This window comes from Mchenga conophoros, linkage group LG16, assembly GCF_057382185.1.
Source record: "Mchenga conophoros isolate Kocher_MC1m ecotype Shallow Benthic linkage group LG16, M_conophoros_male_GT1.1, whole genome shotgun sequence".
In the NCBI taxonomy this organism is placed as follows: domain Eukaryota; kingdom Metazoa; phylum Chordata; class Actinopteri; order Cichliformes; family Cichlidae; genus Mchenga; species Mchenga conophoros.
This window is the reverse complement of record NC_140541.1, coordinates 34,724,673-34,752,646: the sequence shown is the minus strand read 5'-3', so window position 1 is coordinate 34,752,646 and position 27,974 is coordinate 34,724,673. Positions and strand designations below refer to the sequence as shown.

General features: G+C 39.8%; 1 protein-coding gene across 2 annotated transcripts in view; it reads right to left on the bottom strand.

Moving 5' to 3' along the window:
• obsl1b (obscurin like cytoskeletal adaptor 1b) overlaps positions 1-27,609 on the bottom strand; it is a 37,842-nt gene extending 10,233 nt beyond the window's left edge. The window contains exons 1-26 of one of the 2 annotated variants that reach the window (XM_085250678.1): positions 27,302-27,609; positions 25,688-25,736; positions 24,456-25,555; positions 21,486-21,755; positions 20,330-20,590; positions 19,913-20,224; positions 19,535-19,801; positions 18,944-19,219; positions 18,477-18,752; positions 17,964-18,239; positions 13,436-13,711; positions 11,214-11,489; positions 10,272-10,550; positions 9,831-10,106; positions 9,292-9,567; positions 6,126-6,401; positions 5,751-6,023; positions 5,160-5,435; positions 4,805-5,080; positions 3,896-4,171; positions 3,539-3,814; positions 2,848-3,114; positions 2,487-2,753; positions 2,115-2,384; positions 1,352-1,618; positions 104-370 (exon numbers count right to left, since the gene is read on the bottom strand). In XM_085250678.1, the coding sequence (XP_085106804.1) occupies positions 104-370; positions 1,352-1,618; positions 2,115-2,384; positions 2,487-2,753; positions 2,848-3,114; positions 3,539-3,814; positions 3,896-4,171; positions 4,805-5,080; positions 5,160-5,435; positions 5,751-6,023; positions 6,126-6,401; positions 9,292-9,567; positions 9,831-10,106; positions 10,272-10,550; positions 11,214-11,489; positions 13,436-13,711; positions 17,964-18,239; positions 18,477-18,752; positions 18,944-19,219; positions 19,535-19,801; positions 19,913-20,224; positions 20,330-20,590; positions 21,486-21,755; positions 24,456-25,470 (7,327 nt within the window). In that variant the 5' untranslated portion in view covers positions 25,471-25,555; positions 25,688-25,736; positions 27,302-27,609. The remainder of the gene's footprint in view (positions 1-103; positions 371-1,351; positions 1,619-2,114; positions 2,385-2,486; positions 2,754-2,847; positions 3,115-3,538; positions 3,815-3,895; positions 4,172-4,804; positions 5,081-5,159; positions 5,436-5,750; positions 6,024-6,125; positions 6,402-9,291; positions 9,568-9,830; positions 10,107-10,271; positions 10,551-11,213; positions 11,490-13,435; positions 13,712-17,963; positions 18,240-18,476; positions 18,753-18,943; positions 19,220-19,534; positions 19,802-19,912; positions 20,225-20,329; positions 20,591-21,485; positions 21,756-24,455; positions 25,556-25,687; positions 25,737-27,301) is intronic. The other variant, XM_085250679.1, reaches the window with a different exon arrangement.
• Between the last annotated feature and the right edge of the window lie 365 nt (positions 27,610-27,974).

The window sequence follows — 27,974 nt, the reverse complement described above, 5'->3', positions numbered from 1 at the left end:
AGTTGGCCTGGATTACTTACATGATTATTGAACTAAACAGTTGAGCAATTTGCACTCATTATCGCAAAGCTGCTTCTCTTTACAATTTCTCAAAAGTACCTACCCTTTACAACAAGCCTTGCAGAGGTCTTCAGATTCTCTATGCAGAACACAAAGGTGCCAGTGTCTTCTACTGACAGGTTAGAGATAGTAAGGCTGTGGACTTGTCCTTTTGCGCTCATACGGAAGTGATTAGTTGGCTTAAGCTTGAGTCCGTTTCTCATCCATGTGCCCGGGACATTGGGATGGGACACCTCTACCTCAAAAGAAGCCGTTTCCCTCTCTGTGGTTTTAATGTCAGTCAGTCCCCTCTTGATTGTGATTTTTCGAGCTACAGAGGCATCAAAGTGGGAAAAGTCATGTTTGAGAGACTGGGAACCTAACACAGGCATTTTCATTTCAGGCATTTAGCGCTGAGCAGACATGGCGTCCTTTTATAGTCGGAGAACAGGCGTGGAGTCTTTTTGGTGCACAGTGGTTAAACAATACAAGCTGGCACGTACACAAGCCATTTGAGCACTGGGCTTTACGCAAAAGCCCAGTGCACTTTGGAAGGGCCAACATTTTTCACTTATTCTAACACAGACACACATTCCCTGTGGAAAAAAAGGAGTGTTTATTTTGGAGACCTGATGACAACAACCTCAATTTTGAAGGCCAGGGTGTAAATTTAGATGCAATAGGAGGAGATCCAAATTCATAGGAGGTGCCAACAGCAGCCTGAAGTACTGACTTTCCCCTTCCCACCCACACTAGTGTTGAAAGAACAGCCTTTAATTCACCCACTGGCCTGTGGCTCATAGGACTACGAAACACAAGAAGCATCTGCAAAGAAAAACAAGCATAAGTACATCTTAATCACCACAACCTACCCGTTTTACAGTATGCCAGGCCTCAATGCTCTCGAGAAAGTTAAATGACGCTTATTCATAGGAATTTTCTATTTTGTTTACAAAATCAAATTATGGGCTGTGAACAGAGGCATCTTTTAATTATCAAGCATTTAACCCTTAGAATAGAATTTGGTGTGTCCCACCCATGTGTAATTATCAGGGCTTTGTTGGTCCTGCGTCACAACAGAAAGCCCTGGTCCGAAAGTCAGCTTGGGCTGTAAGGATATCACCTGTTGGATTCCATCATATTTCAGTACAAGTGCCAACCTGGTCCCCAGGTCACTCAAATTACTCTTACTCAGTTAATTGAAATTTGCCTTCATATGAAGCAGTGATGGAGGCTGCGCGTGAGATGGGGTTGTCGGCAACAGCGGTAAACAAACAACAACAGGGCATAGTGAGAACACGTGGGCACTTACGTTCCACTGTGAGCTGGGCTTGTGTGCGGTCATGAAGGGTTTCACAGCTGTAGGTGCCCCGGTCAGACATTGACACTTTGTGGAGGGTGAAACTGTGTTTGCGGCCCTTGTGCTTTAGAGTATACTTGGCCCCAGGGTGGATTAGCACCCCTTGCCTCATCCACCGCACCTCTCCCGAATCCACACTCACCTCCACTTCTAGAGTTGCTTCACTGTATTCTTCAGCTACAACTGGTGTCATTTTCTTACTGAACAGCACCTGTTGCTCTTGAAGTGAATGTTAGGAATTAGTACATAACAGCGTGTCAACAGTTTTTCTGCATCACTTATATTCAATTACAGTATGCTTAAGTTATGTATGTGGTTTTTGTTAAGTCTACTGTGAGGCCACACCCAAACCAACGGGAATATGTAAACCAGCAAAGGTGCATGGCAAGTTTAAGCACAGAGAATGAGTAAAAAGCTCTGTGGGGCCTTACCCCCTGCAGTGCAATGCACGCCAAAACCACTGAGCCACTTGTCTCTGTCAGTAACCAGAGGAATTCTGATATGAGAACCTGTGAGGTGCAAGCTGTCAAAGTCACCTTTTCAATAGTTTAAAGTTGTTTGCAAGGAATATGTGTCATATATGCCATTAAAGGGAAACTACTCCACTGAAGCTTGATAGTCACCAGAGAAAAATAAGGAAACTTAATGTTGAATATTCTAACCTCTATGGATTATTCAAATTTGTAAAGTGTCAATCGCAGGGGCCGCAACTCACCTTGAACCTGTAGTTCTGCCGCTGAAATCAACCCCTCTGCATCAGCTGTCACTCTGCTGCTATCTGAAACCATGCAGTTGTTGATGCAGAGCATGTGGCATAGCCCATTGCTGGAAACCACAGTGCGCTCGTTCAGGGCTACTTGCTTGCCGTTTAAGCGCCACACCAACTTGGTGTCCTCTGGTGAAACCACACACTTAAAAACTGCATCTTCTCCTTCACAGATGATGACATTGCGAAGCTCTGCTATGAACTCAATAATACGGGGGGCTGAAAAACATTCATATGAATTGTGAGCTCAAACTTTGCTCACATGTTACAATTGCACATTGGCCAGCATATTGTCTCTCTTAAAGATTTACACGGACTTACTTTCTACAGTAACAGTGGCTGAGGTCTTGTCATCTGTGGATTCACAGACATATTCTCCACTGTCTTCCTCCATTAGTTGGTGGATGGTAAAGCTCCGCTCTCTACCTTGAGCCCTGATTGTGTGCTGACGGCTATGAGAGATCTCGTTGCCATTTTTTAGCCACTGAACGTCTCCTTTTGGCTTGTTGATCTCACATTGTAACGTAAGGCGGGTTCCCTTTAGAGCCTTGATATTCTCCAACTGTCTGATAAATTTAACCTTCATTTCTGTTGGGCAAAGAAATACAGTTTTAGATCATGGCATCTTGTAATCAAATACTTAGAAAGAGAGGTCACATTTTGTTAAGTGACAAATTCCTACCTTTCACTAAAAGACTGAAATACATCTCATCTGTCTTTACGTCACAGACATATTCTCCAGAATCAGACAGCTGCAGAGGATTAATGATGAGCTTGTGGGTATTACCCACACTGGAGATGTGAATGTTCTCCTCGTTCAATAGTTGGCCATCTTTCAGCCACCGAACATTTGCCCTTTCATGGCTCACAATGGCACACAGTGTGACGCTCTCGTTTTCATAGGCTGTGATGTTGTTTGCTTTTTTATTCAGAAACTTGGCTGGCGGCTCTGAGCAAAAATACATTTACAAAGAAGCTGCTTGAAATTCCAAGTGCAAGCATCATTAACCTCCTAGGACCTGGCGTCCACATATGTGGACATCACATTTTGGGTTGTCTAGACCAAAATACTTAATTTTTCTCTACAAGGGCCTGATATCCACTTACAAGGACGTTATACTGCCACTGATCTATCAAAATTTAAAACGAATGTCCTCATATGTGGATCTCATTTTTCTCAGAAACAAAAATTAGGTAAAAAAAAAAAATTTTTTTTTTTACCTAAAAAATTTGTTTTTACAATCATCAGTTCCCAATCAACCCAAATAGCAAAGAAAAATTAAAAATGCATTTCATGAAAGAGTTTGGGTCTTAGGAGGTTAAACCTAGTCATATGAAATTCTGACACCTCTTTGGACATCATCTTAACTTACCTTGGACCTCTACAATTGTTATCAATTTGTCATCGAGGGCATCGCAAATGTATTCTCCAGAGTCCGAGGGCTGAAGTCCAGAGAGAACAAGCTTCCTAACAACGTCATAGTTGTCAATTTTTATGCGAGTATCTGGTTTCAGTCTCTTGCCGTTCCATAACCACTCAACTGTGGCGTTTGGCCGAGACACTTCACACTCCAAAATAAGATCATCTCCTGCTACCAGTATATGATGCTCTGGGTGGCCTGCATTTCCAATGATCTGCACAGGAGGCTCTGAACAAAAACAAGCACATTATCATTTTGTGTTCAACATAAAGGAAAGACAAGTTGTTAAGTATTTATTATTAATATTACCTTTGACAGTGATATAGAAGACTATTTTATCATCCACTGCATCGCAGGTATATTCCCCTGAATCTTCAAATGCTGCATTTAGGACCACCAGAGATCGGAAAACACCTTGCTCTTCGATGCAGTATCGCTCATTGTCATCAATAAGCTTGTCATCTTTATACCAGCTGACTGAGGCATTGGCTCTTGAGAGTTCACATACAAGAATAATGTCATCTGATACTAAGAACTGTTTTTCTATTTTTGCATCTGTTTTTCCAAGAATTTTTATAGGTAATTCTGAAAATGAAGAAAACAGAACATTCCATTTATTGGAACAGAATAATTGCCAGACCATCTGCAAAGGAAAAATGTATTCCTTCACTGCTAGCCAATGGTTGCAGGACAGTCAAGCTATATACGCTGCACTCGCAAACTATTCCCCAAATGATAGTGAAACAGTCTGGAAACCATTTGCCTTCAAAGTAAAAGTTGTGGCTTCTAAAATGTGTTTGTTAAAGCAATAATGTCCTACTTTTGTCAATGTTTTCCAGGTTTTACTGCTGCTTGGAGTGTAAATGTAAAGTGTTTGCAGACAAATCTCTATCTTTCATGCACACTACAGGCAACTGCAGCAATCTGCTAGAAACCAAAACAATCAAGGTTTTTGGTGCTGGGACACATACACATTTTTCCCTAGCAACTGGAGATCAACAACTAGTCTCTAGGCCTGTTTACAGACAGTACGTCTGTGTTAAATCTACACCATAGATATGTCGTAAGCACAAACCCTTATGAAACCTTAGAGTATAGCCTTCCTAGAAATATAACCACACATCACCATCAATGCAGCCTGCCACTTCCGTGGGCAACTTCAGTGGCTCTACATAGATTCACCCCAGAAGCATAATTCAGGCATGAGGCTTAACCTACCTTGCACTATCACACTGAAATCCATTACATCGTCTTTTGCGTCGCAGACATATTGCCCAGCATCTTCCACTGTCAGAAAGTGAATGGTCAACTGATGGATGACGCCATCTTCAAGGATTGTGATGTTTCTAGAGTCTTCGACTTCTTCCCCATTCTTCTTCCAAGTGACTTCAGCATTTGATCTTGAAACCTCGCAGTCTAGAAGTAGAGTCTCCCCGGCCATTTTCTCTACTCTACTTGCCATCTTCCGAGGACGAATGAAGCGAACAGGAGGCTCTGTGTGTTAAGTGAATCTTAAGTTAGAGTGGATATATGCTGACATAGCAAGAGCCTTCTAATTATTAAGTTTAATTACCTGCTATGTTTACAAAGAACGTCTTGGAGTCATCCGCTGTGTCGCATACATATTCTGCTGAATCTTTGACAGTGGTTTTAGGTATAATAAGTCTTCTGTAGACACCGTCCACCTCCAGAATGAGATTGTCGTTCTCCTCCACCTCGAGTCCATCACGATACCAGCGTACCATTGCATTGGGCCGTGAGATCTCACAGCTTAGCACCATCCTCTCAGATGTCTGCTGACACAGTTCCATTTCTGACTGACTTGGGGATACAATCTTCACTGGAGGTTCTGAAAGTGAATGGTATTACCCAGCTTTTCAATTAAAACAATACTGCATAATAGTGTAAAGGCTTCTGTATGCACCAGTTAAAATATTTCTCAGCTCTTTGCAGAGCAACAGACCAGAGTTAATTTCACCTTACCTTGGTGGGAGGCCATTTAGATATCAATATTTTAGCCTTAAAAATGTTCTGATGATGCGTGACATTGACTTGTTTGAGTTAAATATACCAACCCCCTAATAGGACATTGTGCTCCTTTCTCTTAGAACAGTGACATATCCCCACATGCACAGACAGTATCTATAGTGTCAGGTGTTTGTACCTGTGATATTTAGGTGAAAGAATATTGAATCGTCAGCTGTATCACAGACGTATTCTCCAGAATCCTCTACTCCACTAGACAGTATCTTAAGTCGTCGATAAGGCCCTTCTACCTTGAGCTTGATGTTCTCACTCTCTTGAAGCTTTTGACCGTCTTTATACCAGCTGACCACACCACTGGCACGAGACAGTTCACAGCTTAGAATAATTTCGTCAGGGACATGACGGTCAAGGTGGACATCCTCCTTGGGATAGATTATCGTCACAGGAGGTTCTTTGGAGAAAGAGTACAAGTAATTGAAGCCACATCTGTATATGCAGATACAATCAGCAGAGTTTTTGAATTCTGGACTGTTGTATTTGAGTATTTTATTACCTCGTATGTTAACTTTGAAGACTAAAACGTTGTCTCCTACACGGGATGTGTATGTAGCTGTATCGGACAGTTGGGCTGAATGTGTAATCAGCTTTCTGTTGGTGCCCTCTGCTTGGATTGTAACATTATTGGTTGGTTGCATTTCAGTTCCGTCTTTGTACCATTTGACAACACCATCAGACCTTGATACTTCACATGACAGAACAAGCTGTTCATGTTCCACAACACTCTGGAAAAGGTCCCTCTCTGGGATATCAGCAAATGTTACCGGTGGTGCTGCAGAAAAAAACAAAAAAAAAAAAATACTAAAAGTAGTTTTCGGATGAATCTAGATCTCATTATTTATGCTCATGCACAAGTTTTCACAGCCTAGTCATGCTGATTTTAAGCTTTGCTGTCAAGGTAATAACTCCTCACAGACATCAGAAGCATTGGTGGGTGTTAAGCCACATTTGAAGTGATGTAAAAACATATGTGCGGCAGTGCACTCATGAAATACTATTTACACAGGTTTGCAGAAAAAAAAGTTCATCATAATACATGCTGGACACTGAAGACGCTGTCCTAAAATGTAAAGCATGTATACAGAAAGCAGCTAAACGTTTAGACGTTTAAGAAAATCAGCTACGATGGATACGATGATGATCAGGTTTTGCTTTGTTAAGTATTAGAGGTCATGAAGGTGTACAAAACAGAACAGTTAAAACATTTGCCAAGAAAACATGGCCAAAAGAGATCATATCACCTTTCACCTCCACACAGAAATCGTTGAACTCTGAATCATCATCAGTTTTACAATTGTACACGCCAGAGCATGAAGATGTGGCCGGTTTCATAACCAGTGTCCTCTTTTTGCTCTTTGAATCAACGTTTAGTTCCGATTCTGGCAAGAGTTTTATTCCATCCTCAATCAAGCAGGTCTGGATTGCAGAATGTGAGATCTCGCACTTTGGTTTTATCAGTCCGCCTGCTTCAAGAGGATCGTTCCTCTCAGCCTCTGGAACAGCTGAGAATCAAACCCATGCTATAGGATCTTCAATTCATTGACAGTAACCAGATAGCAATGGTAAACAGATTTGTGTTTGTTATCCTACACTGTACAACTTACTTCAGTTTTTATAGTCAAGGGTGAGGTATGCCAACAGTGATTTTAATTAACTGATATTTGGCTCCAGAATGGTGTAAATGTTGTTTGGCAGACAGTGAAATCACACCATTATTTTAACATATAGCACTACAATGTAGTATGTAATAATAGTGTAGTATGCCTGGTCTCATTCCTAGGGAGTCAGATACTGTTGTTGTGTCAAGACGGGCATCTATCGGGTACCCACAAGTTGTCCTTTGGTGTTGGTGCAGTGACACACTGGGTTTATGGTTCCACCCATAAACAGGTCTTACTTCAAAGTCATAGCATATGGACACTCATAAAGTATGAATTGGCACCATATTTAAACTCACTGGGAAGCATAATTTCTCAGTGTGCATGGCCACTTTTGAGAAGGGGTTCTATTACAAACCAAGATCTTTTCCTGAACCTAACCATTAGTGTTCAGTGCCTAAACATACAGTCCAAACATACAAAAGTTTAAGACCACTTGAAAAATGGCAAAACATTATATTTTGCATGGTTGGATCATAGCAAGGTTCCAAGAAATGGGAGTGAGACAAAACATTTTTTTGAACATGCAGTTTATTGAAAACACTACTGTAGCTGTTTTACAGCTGATCAAAAGTTTAGGACCACAAGCCTTTAAAAGGCCAAATCTGTGCAAAAATGTGGATTTATTGTCATTTTCTGTCAGGTAGTCACACTGTCATGACGTTCTGATGGCAAAGGCAAAAAAATTTTCCCTTTTTGAACGTGGTCGGCTTGTTGAACTGCATATGCAGGGTCTCTCGCAGTGCACAATCGCAGCTTAAATAATCCTGAGGGTTATGGAACCAAAATGTCAAGTGGAAAACCCCCAAAATTTCACCAGCACTGAGCCGGAGGATCCAGTTGGCTGTCCATCAAGAAACTGGACAATCCTCAACCCAAATTAAGGCCATTACTGGTGCCGACTGCAGCCCCATAACCATCAGACACTGAAGGGCTTCAAAAATAAAAAAAACATCTCCGTGACATCATTTTCATTTTCTGGTCAACCTCAGACAAGGCTGAAAACAACAGAGGTGGCCTCGTGTCCATGAACGCCACAGAGCTGACCGTTTGGACTTTGCAAGAGAGCCCCAAACATTGGACATTGAAAGGTGGAAGAAAGTTTTATTCTTTTTATTCTTTTACTGGGTTTTTTTGGAGGTGTGGTCCTAAATTTTTGATCAGCTTTGAAACAGGCTGTTTAGTTTAAGCATTGTTTTCAATAAATTGCATGCTCCAAAAAATGTTTTGTCTCACTCTCATTTCTTCTTGTTGGTTGATCCAACCATGTAAAAGATTATTTTTTTTTGCCATTTTTAAGTGATCTTAAACTTTTGATTGAAGCTGTAGTAAAAAGCAAGTTAAAATGAAACTAATCAGTAGATCAAAACAACGTAAAACGCAGTCAAAAGACAAACAAGGCATCTGTTTTTTCAAAATTGTATTATATACTGTATTATAATTGATCAAATTGTGTTTTTGGAAACTTTAGAGGTGAGGATTATATTATTTTATATTAGTTGCTGAATCTGGCTTCATTTCTGATCAACCTATGTTTCTCAACATTTTCAGCAGTTTCCTGAGCCCTTAGTCTGTGCTGATTTACATAGACAAAGACATTTATGTCTTGAAAAAGCCTCAATTTAAATTTCTTTTCTTTTTTATATCTCAGTTTTGGTCTCCACCAGTTAAAGAGCCAATCAATTTGGCTCTTTAACTGTTTTTTCTTTTTCTCCGAAAAGCTGCAAGTGTTATTCCTCTGTTACATTGTTCTGGAAGCAGGGTTGATGAAATTTTAAAAGTGAGTAATTACCTATCTGTGATCAAAATTATAGCAAAACCTCCAAATTTTACATTTTTAATTTGGATAAATATGTTCACCAACATTATAAACAAGACAAAGTACATAATCAAGCATTAACACATCTAACTTATACATTCAAATATTGTTCCCTAAGCTAGTCTACTAGCAAAGTATTAATAGATGGTTAGTAATTCTGACGAAGCTCAAAATACTTAGATCACCTGCAACATCCACCTTGAATTCTATATGGTCATCTGCGGCCTCACAGCTGTACATCCCAGAGTGTCTGACTTCTGCTGACTGAATGACCAGTGCTCTCAGTGTTTCTTTAGCTTGGATTTCATATTCACTCTCTGGAAGTAGCTGTTCTCCATCTTTGTTCCAATAGACTTGGGCAGTTGGCTCTGAGACTTCACACTGCAGCTTAATTGGGCAGCCTGCTTCAACAAATTTGTTTCTCGCAACCTCTGGAATCGCTGAAAACCTCACAGGAGTAGCTGGGGGGTATTAAAAGATTTGCAGAGGACTGCTGTTAAGCTGACAGAGCATCATTTAACAAGCAGTGTGAAAATAAGACTTTTTGGGTTTGATTAATTTAGCACAGCTAGGATTAGACTTGGTTTTTCACAAGGTGTTTTCAACTGCATGAATAAAAAGAAGTGCCTAGTTTAAGGGTAACTATGGTAACTATGGCCATGCTAAAATGCCCCAAACTCACACTTGCAAACTCTTTAACTGAAAGGGAATGTAAGAAAATCACCTTCGACGTCCACATGGAATGTTGCAATGTCATCTGCAAATTTACAGCTGTAGAGACCAGAGTCAGAGACTTTAGCAGAAGGAATCATCAATTTTCTGAAGTTGCCATCTCTTTTCATATCAAGCCCAGTTTTGCAGAATAGCTCCAAATCATCTTTAAACCAGGAAACCTGGGCAACAGGGTCTGAGACCTCACACTGGAGGATAATCGGACAACCAGCTGCAATCAGCTTGTATTTTTCTGACAGTGGGAGTGGCATGATCCGTGACGATCGGCCTAAAAGAGGAGAATAACAAGGGTACTGGGTAAGATGCTTGTAGTAGGCAAAACACAGTCCAGCCAGTCATACCATTTTCCCATGATCATTCAAATCAAAGTATGTTTCAGCCACTCACAACAGAGAATAAGAACCATAAGACGACAACGATAGAAATAAATCACCTTTTACATCCACTTTAAAAGTCACAGTGTCATCTTTTGTTGAACATTCATAGGTACCAGCATGCGCGCTTCCAGCTGATGGGATGAACAGTGTCCTTGTCAGTCCATCTGACTGTACTTCCACATTGTTTTGTGGCAGAACTTTTACCCCGTCTTTATACCAGTCGACATGAGCAGAGGGATCATGAGAGAGTTCGCATCTCAGGACAATGGGAGCGCCTTCTTCGACGGACTTGTTCCGGTCATTCTCTTGAAGCTCTGAGAACTTCACAGGTAGGGCTGTAGGTTTTTAAAATTGCAAAAGATTGTCTTAATAAAGTGTCTTTAAATATTAAAACTACACTTTATGCAGTTAGAAATGAGTAGGAACTTAAATTCAACCAAAGCAGCAGACAGCTGACACAGGTCTTTAAGAACAAGGTGCTTTTGACAAAACAACATAAACAAGAACTCAAAGACATCTAGAGTGTCTAGAAGAGCAACGATCAATATGAAACCAACAAAAAGTACAGGTTAGACATAAGAGTGTTTATGGCACAAGAAGTGCATATGGTTAGTGACATTAAAAAGAATAAAGTAGACTCACAGCTTTCTTTATATATCGGATATGCTTAATCAGAAGCTGCATTATGACACCACATTTTTAATGAGATGTTTAGTGTGACGATGTCCTATATTCGTTCATTCTACTCTTATTAAAGTGTTAAAAAAGGGGTCATCATGAATAGGTGTGACGGGGAGTAGTTTTTCTTTAAAGTCACATAAAAAATTACTTACATTTGGCCTCTGCTTTTTAACGTGGCATGAGTAGTGTATTAGGAAGGCCGGAAAATGAACAATTTTCTGTTAGGTCACTACAAAAACGTGACTAAATCACCTGCTGTTAACCTGTTAGTGGCAATGCAAGACAATGAAAGCGCTGCAGAGTTTTTTGAGCATCACCTTTTACATCCACAGTGAACTGGATGTCATCATCCTTTGATTCGCAACGGTATACACCCGTGTGAGCCCGCTCGGCTGATGAGACAACTAGACTCCTCAAATTTCCCTCTGACTGGATGTCTACTCCACTCTGAGGTAGGAGCTTTGTTCCATCCTTGTACCAACTGACTTGTCCAGTGGGGTCTGACAGTTCACATTGTAGAGCAATGGGATAGCCTGCTATGACCGTCATTTTCTGGTCAACCTCAGACATTGCTGAAAATGTCAGAGGTGGAGCTACAGGATTGAATGTAAGATAGAACTGGTCAATAAAACATGTACTGTAATGGACCAAAAGAAGCAAAGCAAAGCCCTAAAACTGAAGCTTTCCAATAAAATCAATAAACTATGTTAAAATTTTTCAAATTTGTATTTGTAAGGAAAGATTCAGCTAGATACATTTAGTAAACCTGGTCTACCAAACGTTTTATTAATATTAACAGTCAGTCTTGTAAGAAATTTATTGCATTAATTTAAAAAAAAAAAAACCCAACTGAGGTGGTTCTGCAGTGACAGCAAATGTATGATAAAGTATACTTAATTAGCAAAGGTTTATGTTTACAAATGGTTGAAAGTCATTTTTTGTTTTACACATTCGGCCAGTACCTACAGTATGAGTATAGAAGATGATTTAGCCTTAAGAAAATTCCTGCCTTTACAGTAGGAGGCTGGAAAGTTGGAATTCTTCCAATGTTCAGTCACCTTACTTAGTCAAGCAAAGAGTGAGTGTACTAATGAAACCCTGGGTACCTGACAAAGCAATTCAGATTTATTTTGACACAACTGTGAAGACATCTAAGACATTTGGGTCAAAATACCTTTGCCCGCATCAAGGCTGTGTGCTTCTGTATACTGTCTTGGCAGGGACAAGGATTTCATTAATTGGATATTATGACTTAATGATAGGGTTAATATACTGAATCTTTGGGCATGTTTGGTTAGTTCACATGTCAGTGATGTCCCACAGAGAGCCGTAATGCACCCCTATTAAAGCTAACCAAGGGTATTTCTCTACAAAAGAACGCAGACTGTGTGCTACCTGAGTGCTTGGCAAATTAAAGATTTTGCAAAACACTTAACTTCCTCTTGGATAATAAGTCAAAAATCAGATTAAGCCGCACTGTCTTTCTAGGGCAACTTTAGCTAATTGTAGACAGTGCCTAGTTCTTTCATTTTGATTTAAAGATAAAATAGAGCATGGCACAGTGTTTGAAAACTCTCATTCGTTAACTTCAATGGAGTATGCTACAAACTAAGTACTAACTTGGACAGAGCCTTAATGTCCCCTGAGCAGTGTTGTCAAAAATAAGCCTAGGATTAGCACGATTAACACAACCTGCAGACATGTTAATGTTTTGTTGTGCAACATAGAATGTGCAAGAAATTACCCCACTTGTCAATTTTGAGGAAACCATTTGCGTACAAGTGGCTAAATGTGACTGTAGAAGTTGTCACAGCATATTCAAAATAAAAACATCAGACACAGTAGCTTACTGGTGTTAATAAGTCATGTGACCATGGTGTAGTTCTTTGAGATTGTACTTACACTTCAGAAATCATACAGTTGGAATTCATTTGCGGAGATTATCCTGCTGAACAAATGTGTCATGAATTTTTATTTTACTCAGAGCTTATTTTCTGTGACAATCCAAAAGCATTTGGAGAAATCCAATTGACTTTTTAATTAAAGGATCCAGGGCCGTACTTCAAGGCTGGCCTACAAAAAATTTCATCCCAGCAGAACTCCCAGAGTGCACCACACAGGTAGCTGTAGTTTCAGTCTCTGTGATTCATGGACTCAGACATCATAGAGTGAAGTCATGAAAGCACATGACAGTGGTTACTAGTTAAATGTAATTTAAATATTTGGATTGTACTTATTGTACTTATACTTATTTTTCTTTTAAATTAACATAATCCAAGAACTCATTTTGTGCAGATTGCAAATGATTACAGTAAAGTGAAGTTTTTCAATCAGTTGAGGTTTTGTATTTAACTATATTAAAGTGTCTTGATTTTTTTTTCCAATCAGAGAAACTAAAATCTGTCTACTTTATGGTAATTATATTTTTCCAGAAAACTAAAAAGAAAGCTTGCATTTTGTGAGTAAAGCAAACTTATTTGTATGCAAATAACCTCCACTAAAATCTAATTGCATAACAGGTGAAAACATCTTTTGTCACCTTTAACATCCACATGAAACTGCACTGCATCATCTGTTGTCTTGCAGCTGTAAATCCCTGCATGAGACAGTGTCGCAGATCGGAAAGTCAGTGTTCTTATAGAACCATCTGCCAGCATGTCCTGCCCAGCTGCTTCAAGAAGTTTTATTCCGTCCTTGTACCAAGTAACTTCACCATTAGGATCTGATATCTCACACTGCAGCATTAGGGGTTCACCACCTTCAACAGACTTGTTCCTTTCAGCCTCACAAAGTCTTGTAATTCTCACAGGCGGAGCTGGGGATGTTTGAGGTAACATCAAGAGAAAATTGCATCACTATTACTGACTACAACAGAAATGAAGCTTTAAAAACAAAAGGAAAGAGCAAATCAAATTCTAACATCAAGATTAGTCATGCCAATAAACCTTGAGAGTTAAAATAAGTCATAATAAAAATATGTCCTTGTTTATTAGTAATATAACAAGATGTGTCTTTGGTTAGACTTGAGATACCTGGGCATTCAAGTTAGGATTTGAAGCTAATGTATTTACTCTTTGCTCTATTTTGAATGTTCCTCCCAGACCACCCAAGCGCAAATTCAACTACTGAAGTACTTTTAGTATAAATAAAGTCAAGTGAGTAGTTATAGAGATTGCCAAAATGTAAAGGATTGCAAAAAAAAGGCAATCTCAATCATTGTGCCCGTTCATTTTTTGCTTGGTAATGCTAACCATTTAAATCACCTTCAACAGCCACCTTATATGCAGTGACACTGTCACTCCAGTAACCATCATGTGTCCCTGAGAGGTAGAGCTCTTCTGATTCTACCGTTGCTGTCTGCTTGATATTGCAAGGCTCTGCATAGTTGGTCAAATGTCTTTTCCCAGAGTTAAATGTGATGTCTACTTGTTCTTCCGTAGTCTCCAGGGTGCGATAAAACTCTGCGGGGACTGTTGCTTTCTGACTTGGCAGGGACAGCACTTCCAAATCGTTAGAAACTGCTTGTTCTGTATTATCGGGATGATCCAATTTGACATATGCAGACTGCTGCAAGTCGTATGGCTCTTGTTGGAAAGTTTTTACCTCTTTAAGGTTAGAAAAATCCAATGATTGAAGGGATGCTGTTTTAGGGAAGTCACTGAGCCCCTCTGAAAGATCAGCAGATTTCTGTAGGAGTCTGTTGAACTCCTCTGATTGGTCAGTTGCAGTCCATAAAGAGTTATAGGGCCCCTCTGAATAGACTGTTTCAGTTTGTAAATGGTCACAAGGCTTCTCTGAAAGGACAGGTGGGATCTGCATGGAATTAAAGGCCCCTTCTGATTTGACATCTGCAGTCTGCAATGACTTAAATGGTTCCTCTGATTTGACAGCTACAGTCTGTAAGGATTTAAAGGGCTCCTCTGATTTGTAACTTTCAGAGATTATGGATTCAATCAGATCCTCTGACTGTGGAGTTGCAGTTTTGAAAGACTCAGAGATCCTGTCTGATTTGATTGAAATCTGTAAGGTGTCAGTATTGTGCTCTGGTGTTGTAGCTGAATTCTGTAGAATGCTGCCTAGCTCTGACTGGACAGATGGTGTCTGTCCTAAACTATGTAGCTCCTCTGATTGGAAAGTTAGATTCTTGGAAGTGGATTCCTCTGACTGAACAGTTGCAATTTGCAAAAACTTGCAAAACTCATCTGTCAGAACAGCTGTCTGCAAAGAATTGTCAGGTTCTTCAGATGGGGCTTCCGTATGCTGTACATAGTAAATGAATTCCTCACCTTGTGTATCTTTGAGCTGTGTAGTGTGATGGTGTGTGTCAGACTGAGTTGTTATTGGGTTTACAGAGTCATGGTACAGTGGACATTCGGCTTTTTCCATTTGTTGACCATCATAGAGTTCGTTCAGCTGTTTAGATGCAGTGCAGTCAAACATATATTCGTATGCTGACTGAGAAGTTGGTGTATGACTGGAATGGTCTTCACATGTCTCAGTATCTCCAGCCTTGCCACCGGAGATCCCAGAATTGTATTTTGAGGACACCCGGATAACTTCAGCAGGACAAGCCTCCTCTGTGGACTTGCTCTTCTCTTGGTCAGAAGAGAGCCTTGGCGATGTAGCTATAAGCATTGTGATGTACACAGAGAAAGGTTTTCAGTGGTTGATGGTCTCAATACTTCTTCTTATAACAGAATTTTACATCAGTGTGGGTTAGCATGGAGTTATGGGATTATCCATTGCAAAGACAAACAAGAAGATCGACCAGGTTTGGTCTGAAAGTGAGCTCCAATATGTCTTCCTTCAACTGACTCCTAATATTCTCATACCAAAAATCTGTACATTAGCACCATAAAAACCTATGGTACATTAATTTTGTCGTCTTTGACAAGAGTTCGTTGTCATTGCAACGGGGAGACGTTCAGGGCAGCAATGTGAATGAGAGGATCTGGTGATGAATAAGACATAAGATGGACTTTAAGAGTGGTAAGTTGCTTGTTACAAGCAAAGATGACTGTTAAAATGAAGAATGAAGTGACAAACACAACGTATATGTTAGTATGAGAAGCAGCTACACAGCTACTAATCAACCATTTAAGAGGCAAAAACAGCAGGAAATGACCTGAAACCAGTGATGACAATGTGACACAGAGCAATTTTCTAAAGGAAAAAAGATTTACAGATGCCTCAGATGATTGGGCTAACAATAAAATACACCACTATTGTTAGTGGCATTTATGTGCTTGGTTAAAATGGATGATTGATGTTGAAATATCAAATCACCTTTGCCATCCACTGTGTATTGGGTAGATGCATCAGCTATCTCACCAATCTCATCACGATAGTGACACTGCTCTGCTGTTTGGACAAAGCCAAAGAGAAAACAATGAGCTGGGTGATAGCGTTACATATGTAACTTATTTCTTGATTCTTAATTGTGCAGGTACAATGAGGGGAACCACCTTTTATGTCCTCATTTAACTGTACATCATGAGCTGTTTCACAGCCAAACTTCACATCACCAGAGGCATATTGTAACTGGAGGGGAAAGATTTGGCTACTTCTCTGGGATTCACTGTCAGTTTCCCTTTTGGGGTAGATCTGGGTTCCATCTTTGTACCAACAGGCTTTGGCAACGGGATCTGAAATCTCAAATTGCTGAACAATTGAGCAGTGTGGTTCAGCAGAGTTGGCCTTCTCGTCATCAGGGTCAAGTAGATATGTTGGAAGTGGCACTACAAACAATCATTGGGGGGGAAACTGACTTTAAAGAGAAACTGATACATTATATGTTTATATAGAAATGTTACTAGAAGCTGCACAAAGAGTTAGTACAGCTGAAGCAGAAACCACATTTGCAGAAAAGGTATAATCACCTTGATTTTTTACTATTAATTTGGCAACATCATCTGCTGTTGCACAATAGTATGCTCCAGAGTTTGCAGGATGAGTTGGTTCAATAACAAGGGTGTTCTTGATGCTTCCATTTTCAAACTCAGGCTCTCTGTCAGGCTGTGTATCAGGTTCTGTATCCCTCTGCTTTGACACCTGGAAAGCAGGGTCTGAGGATTCACAGGGTGGTTCAGCGGGGGGGTACGTTGCTTCAAGAAACTGTGTCTCCACAACCTCCAGCGAAGGCGACAATGGCAACGTTGGAGCTAAAGATTAATGATTAATATTATGACTATGGACTTAATGGAACATACTCATACTATGAAGAAAAGGGCAATAAGTTTAACTTCCCCAAAACTGGGAAGTAATCTGCCATCTCAAATTCAACGAGAAATGCATTTTCAAGGGTTATGCTTTTTTCATTTAGTCAGTACACATTGATTTTACCATGGACAGTTACAACTTCACACAAAACACCACTTTAACACAGACACACAGAAACGCATATCATAATGTTAGTCATATCTAGTCTCCAGAAAGCTTTAGAATTAGATCCAAAAGTAAAACAATTTAATTGTAAAAACAAATCACCTTTAGCATCCACAGTGAAGTGGATAGTGTCATCAGAAGTTTCACAGCTGTATAGCCCTGAGTGCAAGAGCTCAGCAGATGGGATAATGAGTTTCCTTGATGTGCCATTACTCTGTATATCCCAACCATTCTGTGGGATGAGCTTTTTACCATCTTTATACCAGCAGGCAGGCACAGTAGAGTCTGCAACCTCACATTCCAGCTCCAAAGGTTTGCCCACTTCGAGTGACTTGGTTCTCTCAACATCAAAGATAGTAGAGTTCGTCACTGGTATAGCTAGCATTGGGAATGCAGGACAGCTAAATAAAATCAAGGCCATGGAAATGGATACCTTACAAAAATGTAACTGCTGAGCAGAAGATGAAAAGGGCTTTGGAGACTTATAATTCACAGAGAGCCGCAGGAGTCGCAAAACCAATGTATATAAATAGTAATCACCTAGTGAGTTAACTGCTCTTTAAAGTTATGTGCACGAAACACTCCTTCAAACCACATAGTAGAAGCAGGGATTATTAGTGGCATCTATGAAGAGGAGGGGTGGGGTTACAAAATGAACGCAAAGATAAGAAGCGTAAAGTCACCTTTGATCTCCACTTGAAACGCCACGGTATCATCCTGTGTGGTGCATCTGTACACACCAGAATGGCTCAGCTCTGCAGACTGAATAACTAATGTCCTTGTGTTGCCCACTGAGTGGATTTCTAATCCAGAGCTTGAAATGAGCTGTATTTCGTCCTTGTACCACAGCACATGGGCCTCGGGATCCGACACCACACACTGTAGCACAACGGGGCAGCCTGCTTCAATCGACTTGATCCTCATATCTTCAGGAATAGCTGAGAACTTCATAGGTGGAGCTATAGATATGTTTAGATTTGATGTCAACCTTAAATCAACCTCATGCCACTTAGATTATTTATCATAATCTATCTACTGACCACTTCTAACATGCTGTAATACACTGAAAAAAGGTAGCGCACACTTAAGCACTTCTAAGATGAAAGGCAACAGACAACATACAAGAATGTCATTAGAGTTAGTTGCTTTGCTGAGTAGGAGCTCGTTAATGTTTCACATCACTTAAAACAAATCACCTTTGATGTCCACATTGAAAGTGATGGTGTCATCCTTTGTCTTGCAGCAGTACAAGCCAGAGTGTGAAACTTCTGCTGAATGGATAATCAGATTCCTCATCAAGCCATCAGATATCATATCTATCCCACTTTGAGAATGGAGTTTTGACCCATCTTTGTACCAGTGCACCTGGGCAGATGGATCTGAAAGCTCACATTGTAAAACAATTGGGCAGCCTGTTTGGATGGTTTTGTTCCTCTCAGCATCTGGGAGTGCTGAAAACCTCACAGGTGGGGCTATGGATATTTAGATATTTTAATGGGTTGGTAAGTGGTAAAAAATAAATAAATCAGATGATTCAAAGGAAGACAGCATGCATTTTTTACATAAAAAAGATGTTTGGTACAAGTCACAATGAAGAGGGTTAGTCTCTGTAAAACAAAAAACAAAACAAAAAAACGCAATGTAAGAAACTTGTTCTACTCACCCTCTACTTCCACATTGAACCTGATGACATCATCAATGGCATCACAGCAGTAGACTCCTGAATGTGATAACTCTGCTGACTGGATGACAATTCGTCTCATGGTGCCCTCTGATTGGATATGAAGACCTTCCACAGATCTTAATTCCACCCCGTTCTTGTACCAGTGCACCAGAGCTGCAGGGTCTGATACCTCACAGTAGAGCACAATGGGATTCCCAATTTCTACAAATTTATTTCGATCCATCTCTGACAATGGGAAAAACTTGACAAGAGGAGCTGCAAATTTTAGAAAACACAAGGAAAACACTGAGTGTAATAAAAGGTATGTGTTCACAGGGATGGGTTTTTTGGGGTGAGACACTGACAGGTGTGCTTGCTCACATACAGCCCTCTACAATTGCAATTGGATGACTGCCTCTGGCGGGCTGTCCAAGTTCAGGTTTTAAGCAGAAGACTACATGGTGGCTCATTGGTAATTGTTTTCTTGTAATACAAAATCCATCAGAATGCATTTCTGCAGACATTTAAGGAAAGTAATACGCCACCCAGCCTACAAATTCATCTTCATTTTTCTAAATGTTCCAGACATACCTTGAATGTAAAGTGCTGCAGAATCACGGATGCCATAGGCAATGAATGTAATCTCAGCTCCATTATCTGTATCGCGTACTCCTCGAATGCGGAGAGATTGGTGTGCTCGTGACCGACGCATGGAATACCGCTCATCTTCCTGAAGCTGAGTCCCATTTAAGAACCATGTACCAATAACTGAAGCAGAAAGCTCAATAGAGAAGAGAGCGTCTTGCCCCTCTGGCACCAAGGCATCCTGTAAGGGAGCTTGTATTCTGGCCACAGGAACTGGAAAATAAAATTGTGTTTAATCATATAGCAAAAGTATCCTGTTGTGATTAATTGAGAAATACAACAAGTGGTATTGATTTAGTGCAGTTGTAGTAAAATAAACATTACCTAAGTGGACAGTTTTAGGGAATTCAACATTATTGCTTTTCCCATATTTGTTGACGCTGCAAATACGAAAGCGGTAATCCGCCTCACATGGAACACTGTCACCAAGGATCTCCACAGAGGTTGCAGAATCAGTGGTCAGACACTGAAGCCATTCTTGCGAACCAGTGCCCACCTCTTGCCGTTCAAGCACATATCCAGAGGGAGGATTCTTTCGTGAATCCTGAGCAGGAACCCATGAGAGAAGAGCTGCATTAGCACGCTCTGTGTTGATCTGCACAGCCACTGGACAACTAGGTGGACAATGTCTGGCCGCTGAAACCAGAAAAAAGTCATCATGCACCAATGTTGCTTCGAAAATTGATCAAGTTTTGTGACAAATATTGTATCTAAGACACTGTAATTTTCAGAGGGCCCTACATTTCACTCTTAGCTGAGAGGAAGTCTTGGATCTGTCGACAAGGAAAGTCACGAGGCCAGAGTCTTGGGGCATTGTGTTGACGAAAACCAGGATGTGAGTTCGACCAAAGGATTTAATAATGGTCTGATGGGTTTCACGCAGCTCTAAGCCATCTTTGTACCAATGTATATCCATCTCCTCTTTTTCTACTTCAACACAAAAGGCAGCATTTTCACCTTCCAAGACATCCACTTTTCTTGGAAGCTTCCGCAAAATTGTGCCTGCAAAGAAACACCCAAGAGAATTAATACGACACTCACAGTGCAAGAATTCTTAATAGTTAGTAGCAAACATCCATCCATTTCCATAACTGCTTATCCAATTTAGGGTTGTTCACAGCTGTCACAGGTTCAGAACAGTTTGTCACTTTATATGTTAAACATGCAAATTTTGCAGCTGATCTCATCAAGAGGACAAAATCGTTTCCCAGTGCCTTCTTTGCAGGTCACAGTTTTTGATCTGGCACCAATAACGTTTGCTGTGTGCCTCAAATTCTACCTCAAAAAATGTTAGCTACTAAAGACCTGTGTCTGCAGGCATCTGTTTTTGTATTGCACTGCTTTTGTAAAGCACCTGGTTTAACTTGGTTACAAAACTAATGTTTAACACCTATGCATTCATTTTTGTGAAGATCTGTCCTTTGTAGTTTAGCCAGGACAGGTTTTTACTTTTTTACATGCTAAAGAGTCTTGATATTGCAAGTCACATAGGTGTTTTTTTTTTTATTTTGAGATCTCCTTTAGAGACTCTGACAAGCTAGTCTGTGTTTCAACTGGAGGTGTCATGTGCACAGCCGAGGAAAAACAATGTTCTCTGAGGGCTTTTCTTTCTTCTTGCTGAGAATAATGAGCACTTTATTTTTTAATTTCACAGGATTTGTACTGAGAGTCAGTGTTTTCACTGCAGGAACAACAAACCCTAAGGCAGTCCTACAAACAAATCTGAGATAATGTGTTTTCTGCAAATACTTTAAACCAGAAAAAACTGACAAACACACCACCTTCACCACCTAAAGAAATAGTAATTATATTGCTTAGTCTGCATATGAAATCGTTGCACATTTTTGCATTGTGTTATTTTTGAAATAGGATCCGATATAAAGTAGCTCTAATTTACCTTTTACAGCTACCTCTGCAATGCTTCTGCCCCCATCAGGCATCTCGCAGAGGTAAATCCCATCATCATCAACTCCGATGTCACGAATTGTCAGTCGTCGTTTCGTTCCCCACTCCTCCATTCCATATTTGGCCCCTGGTTGCAGTCGTCTATCCTCCAGATACCATGTGATGGGAACTGAGTCCTCTGGAACTTCACACTCGAGAACAGCCAAATCCCGCTCCCACACTTCAAGATCAATGAGAGGCTGCTTGAACCGCACAGGCGGCTCTGGGACCAAAGAAGTAGAAGAGCAACAGTTTGAGCCAATATGATATCTCTCATAGTGCTAAATGTAAAATATTCAAATTTTATTTGATCTATCCAATGAATTTAGTAATTCAATATAAATTCTTGAAGCGAGGTGATCTAGCAAAAGCTCAGACTACATGTGCCCTTGTAGTAAACACTGTAAATTGGAATATATTTGGCAGTAAATTCCAGATAAGCAAACAAGATGAGCAAAATCATGAGACAAGTGGCTTATTTAGCTGAGGAATGGGAAGGTCATTAACACACTGGGGTGTTAGATAGAGAATAAAGTGTTTGTAACTGACACCATCAGACAGTACCAGACAGTTGTAAACAAAAGAATGTGGACTGTATTTAGTGGCGTGTGTGTGCAAAGCTCATCATTACCTTATCTTACTAATGTTTTAACAAGGCCAGTTACACACGCAGCTATACAAACCATCTTCCATTTAAAATTTCTTCTTAGCCGCCACTAACCATTAACTCTATCTCAGTTCTATTTTTTCTCTCCAGCTGATACAGTACAATACTTGAGGTTGGACTTCTTTGGGCCATGTGAGAAATAAGATCCTCTTCCCGAAGATTTCAATCACATGGACACCGAGTCCTGGACCCTTCACAGGCTAAGTAACTTTGCAGACATCCTACCGCTGCGTAACTCTTCCTCAAGCTAATGAACATTGCCTGTTTAGGTATCACTTGGGTCCAGTTTCAGATCATTAATACATTTCCTTCAACTGCCAGTGTACCAGGGATGATCTGATTGCTGATTATTTGCAGGGGCAATATCAATCTCTCTCTCCCTATATATATATAAATACTTTTGCCATCCCTTTTTGGCCCTACCCCAGTATATGGTCTCAAAGTACCTCTTTATCTCACTGACATCATCCTAGCATCAAATGGATAGAAATTTGATCCAAGAACACCCCACTCTCTACTCCTCCATTACTCAGTAAAAAAGGCACCACAGGCTGTGGCTGAGATGCACAATCTTGTCTTAAGCCACCCCTCAATTCTTTATATTTTGTTACAAAAATAGGTTTACTGATTTATTGACACATGTGCAAACATACATGGAAATGCAGTATACAAGACAACAGAACAGTGTGAAAAGCTTGAAAGTCAGTATTTGATATGATCACCTATATTCTTTAAGAAAGTCCAACCTTCAAGATTGCATGAACTCTTGCACAGCTCTCTAGTTTTCAGGAATAGTTCTCCAGGGATTTTGAAGAACTTTCAAAACTCATCTTGTTACAAAGGAGTATTAGATACTTGTTAAGAAAAAAAAAATTCATAAAGTTGAAATTTTGGGATTAACATCATAATTCTATTTCATGAAAAAAGTCAATTTCGAGGAAAAAGTTTAAATGTAGAGATTACCGTTGTTGTTTCAAGACAAGCTGCCATGGTTACTATACCCTTAGTATACCCACTAACCCTTAAGGTTCGTGAAACTGTATATCAGAATCTGTTTTAGTACAAAGCCAGGATATGATTTCTCTTTTAGCACATAAACACAGTGTGGTGATAAGTATAAGGAAGATATTGCAGAAAGTTGCATCTTTACAGACAGAAAAACACTCAAGCTTGAAAGAGTGGATTTGCACAAAATTAAATGGCTGGCAGTGGACAGATGCAAGGTTATCAGTGGTTACACCCTTGTGCAATAAGTGCACATAAGAGTGTGTGTCAGTGTATGTTATAGGTGTTGTATCACAAGACAGCTGATCAGTTTGTTTCACTAACTCATCTAAACAAGGCTTTTTGTAGAGGGTATAGCAAACGTGGCAGACTTTTTTCTCAAAGTTGCATATTGAGAAAAAAGTCAAAATACTATGGTAGTTTGAAAAAAGAGTTAATCTTGAAATTTAGACTTTATTATTAAAATGAGCAATGATATTTTTTTTCTTACCTTGTCCCTAATACTCAATCATATCTTTGGATGACTGCTTGCTATGTTATGTTCTTTGTCAAGATGATCCGACCCAACTTCAATAATGTTGAGATCCAGGCTCTGATGAGGCTGGATTTTGTCTTGTTTTTAAGGACATGACTTTCAGATAGTTTTTAGACCTGCTATTTATTCTTTTGTCCTCCACTTGTCCAGTTTCCTAATTTTTTTCAGGACACACTGCACACTATGTCAAGATATGACAAGTTTCCAGCTAATAACTCTTTGGAAATCACCTTATTGGTACACAAAAACTATTTCATCACATTGTTAAACTGTGATATTTTTCACTTTTATAAAAATTTATAAAAGATTCAATTAAAGAAATTAGAGCAAAATATGTAAATTTTTGTGACATGTTGCTAGTACTAGTACTGCTAGACTGGTTCATCCCTTGAGTTAGCTGACTTTTTTTTTTGTTTGTTTTGTTTTTTGCTTGAATGAGACATAGGTCAGTGTTAAGTGGCTTAACAATAAAAAAAAATGTGTTGTGAAAATGGCCAAGTACAAGGGGCCTGGTCTTAAAATGAGAGAAAGAAGAGAAAAGCTTTGAATAACCTTCAGAAATCCTGGAAAACTAGGTCACTTTAAAAATTACAACAACTTCTAGCTCCTTGTAAGCAATGGTGAAGTGAAGGGTGGCTCCAGACTGACACAGTACTGTACTTTTACATACTTTTTTACATAAATAAAAGTTGGCACTGAAAGTGATCTTGACTTACCCTTGACAGAAAGGTGTACAGCACTGAGGGTTTGCCCAGCAGTATTTGATGCAGCGCAAACATAAACTCCGTTATCCTTTTGCTTACAATAAAGAACTTTAAGTGTGAAGTAGCCTTCTCTGTCCTCATATAACAAATAACGCCTTCCAGACAGTATGAGTCTACCATCTTTCCTCCAAATTATTTCTGGTTTGGGTTTACCAGTCACAAAGCAGCGGAATTTGGCATGTTTGCCCTCTGTCACAGCAAACATTTTTACTTTTGTTGACTTGGTCATGCTGTAGTCTTTTAGGCGGTTTGGCAGTTGCCTGCCACTCCTTTGTTTTCCCTGATGGACTTTCCAGTGGCCATTTATGTAGCCGTTGCGATTTCCTTCTTCTTCATGTCCTGGACCTGCATCAACAAGCAACACAGCTCCTGCTAGCGCTTCCCCAAATTCATTTCTTGCCTTGCATGTGTATACACCACCATCAGGAGCACGGGTCTTAAAGATCTTGAGCTGGAACCATCCACCATCCTGGTAGCCTACACTGAAATGTGTGCTTTCAAATATTTCATTGAGTCTTCTACCGTCTTTTTCCCAGATAACCTCTGGCTTTGGGTTTCCCCAAAGCTTACAAGAGAAGACAGCATCTTCCCCACGACCGACACGAGTGGAGAGGGGCTTGATGAGGAATAGTGGCTTATTTTCCTCCCGCAGCTCCATCTCTTGCGCTTCACCTTCCACCTTCAGTGTGGCAGCTGCATAAGTTTCCCCAATGCTATTTTTTGCTTTGCATATGTACTGTCCACTATCCTCAGTTGTGACAGCTGAGATGATGAGATTGTAAACATTGCCATCCTCAAAGACCCTATATCGTCCTTGTGGGTCAATCTTTTCATTGCTTCGCTCCCAGATAACGGCAGGCCTTGGATCACCACCAATCTGACACTTAAGCACTGCATCAGTGCCGCTTTGTACCACTACAGGTCTCGGGTAGGCTAAGAAACGTGGCGCACCACCAAAGACATCCATTGTTGCTTCTTACTTAAGCAGTTTAGGAGAGCAGTAAGTGGCTATTCACTGGTGTAAGACCAACCTACTTCCACACTGCAGGTTTCTACAAGAAGAAACGAAAAAAATTTTACTTTCAAAACAATCAGCTTAGGCATGCTGTATAACATTGAAAAATGAAAAGACTAGAGATTAAATTTGTTTTTCTAAATTATAAAGGTGACTCAGCCTTAAATACCTGTCTGTGGTATGTAATTATTCTTCCATTTTCCCATAGGAAATGAACCCTTTGGAATAGATTCAAACACACATTAAAGCACTCAGCCGCCTCCCACTTTAAGTGCATGCATTTCAGCACAAACTCATGGTATGATTATTAGGGATAATTTAATTAGTGCTGTCTGCATGAGAGAAAATCACATGTTAACAGTGAGAGCGGGACCAGCCTAGTTCGACTGCAATTGCAGCCACAACACATAGCCAGTACAGCTGGTGCTGTATTTCAATGGGAAAGTGCTTAATATAGTACAGCCTAAATAAAGACCTGTGAGGGAGTGTGTGTCAGGTATCACAAAGACAGCTCAGAAACCCGCGTGCTCACACAAACACCAGCCAAAATCACAGTATCCCCACCCAAGAGGCCTTGCTGTCAAAATATGGTGAGCCTCCTTCACACCTTTTGTTGGCAGCGCTGTTGGACAATACCTTCTTTAAATGTCACAGTTTTTTTTTTTAATCGTAATCCTGAATCAGTATCGCTTAGCCAATCCTAGGAACCAGTTTTTATATAAAAGTTAGTAATAGTTCACGACAGCTTCAATTTTTAAATTGTATTTAATTTTATTGCTATAAAAATGTATTTAGTACTAAATACTAATATATTTATTGGAATATAAAATCTATAGAATATATTTATTTTTAAATATATTCTTGTCTGTGTGTGCTTTAGGACACGTCCTTAAGTGTTGAAACTAGGGACAGGAATGGAGAACATGTTTCAGTTGAGAGCTGGTTGCAGTTTGTCAAATTGTTCAGGAATATTTTCCCTCGGGTTTATCAGTTTCTTTAATCACTGCTGACATGTTTTCCTGACAGTTCCACATTGCAAAACCATGAAGTCATGTTCATTGGACAGGAGTTTTTGCACACTTGAGTGACTTTCAACCTTCTCTGTACTCAAAAAAGGGAAAAAAAATCAAAGATAATTAAACAGTTAAGGTGACACTGATCATCTGTGTAGGCCTGCTCTTTTTTTTACTCATATTCTACTTGTTTCCACAAATCAATGAAAATTTTGATCTTAAAAGGAGAATTGATCATGGCATTGTCATGGCTAAAATGTTATCACTATCCACCCGTAATTGCAACTTTGTGCCTATGGATCCATTTTTCAGTGTCAAGAAATCAAATCAAATCAAATTTTAAAAAAAAGGTTTTCAATGATATATTTTACATAATTTTTTATCATAATTACCATAAAATACTGTTGTTACTGATTTTGTAAACTTAGCCCACAGTTAACTGCTGCAAAACTGAATAATACTGTTTTATACTCTTTACCATTTTCCAAAAATAAAAAACTACAATATAAATAAATGATTTTAAACCCTTGAATAACTGAAAACTGATGAAAAAGATGCACGTTTTCTTGGAACGGCTGAATAATTTCAGATGTTTACATTTCATACATTGCATAAAATTTCACGCAGACAGTTTAGAGATTGCATTATTAGTTAAATATTCCCTGTGGAGGTTTAAAGAGGAGATTAACCCCTGTGTTTACTTGTCTGATTTAATTGGAATGACCTCTGCCCCTTGTGAAGCTGTGCTGTGTACCCCTCACATGACCTACCTCCCTTCAGTTGCCAGGAACGACCGTCAACATACATTCCGCATTTGCAATCTCCGTCCGAGTTAAGAGGCCGCCCGTCTCCTGAAGGCTGAGTAATGTCCCAAGTTGACTTCAGATTCAGAAACATGCTACCACATGCTGTCCTCAAAGGTCCCAAGTTTTACGGCAGTACATTTTTCTTGACTTTTGTCCAGTAGAACAGGCAGAAAACGAAACATAAGCATCCACGGGAGCTTCCTGTTTAACTACAACAGAGCGGTCCCCCAATCTCTGTGTTGTTCAGGCCCTCGACACCCCAAGTGTCATTGTTCATGGAATACTGTTAAATGCTTTTGCAGCTGCTGCTGTCCCCTAAAAATACTGGCTGCCTCGATGACAGCAGTGAAGATAAGTAAGGCACTTCCACTCATTTGCCAGCAGGGGCTAAAGATAGTAAGGTGGCCAATGCAGGGCAAACTGCTTAGCTTACTTGAGGTTTTGCAATGTAAAGTCATTAAGAGAACAGCAAGCTTTTTAAGTTTTAATGTTTATCATCATTAAACTCCTCATATTAACCTTTTTCCTTTCAGATTACACTTTGTAAGGCACGAATTATTTGTTAATACGATTAAGTTGGTCTCATAAAGTTTCAGCTTTTAGTCTGTTGTTATTGTGCAATATGCAAACGACTCAA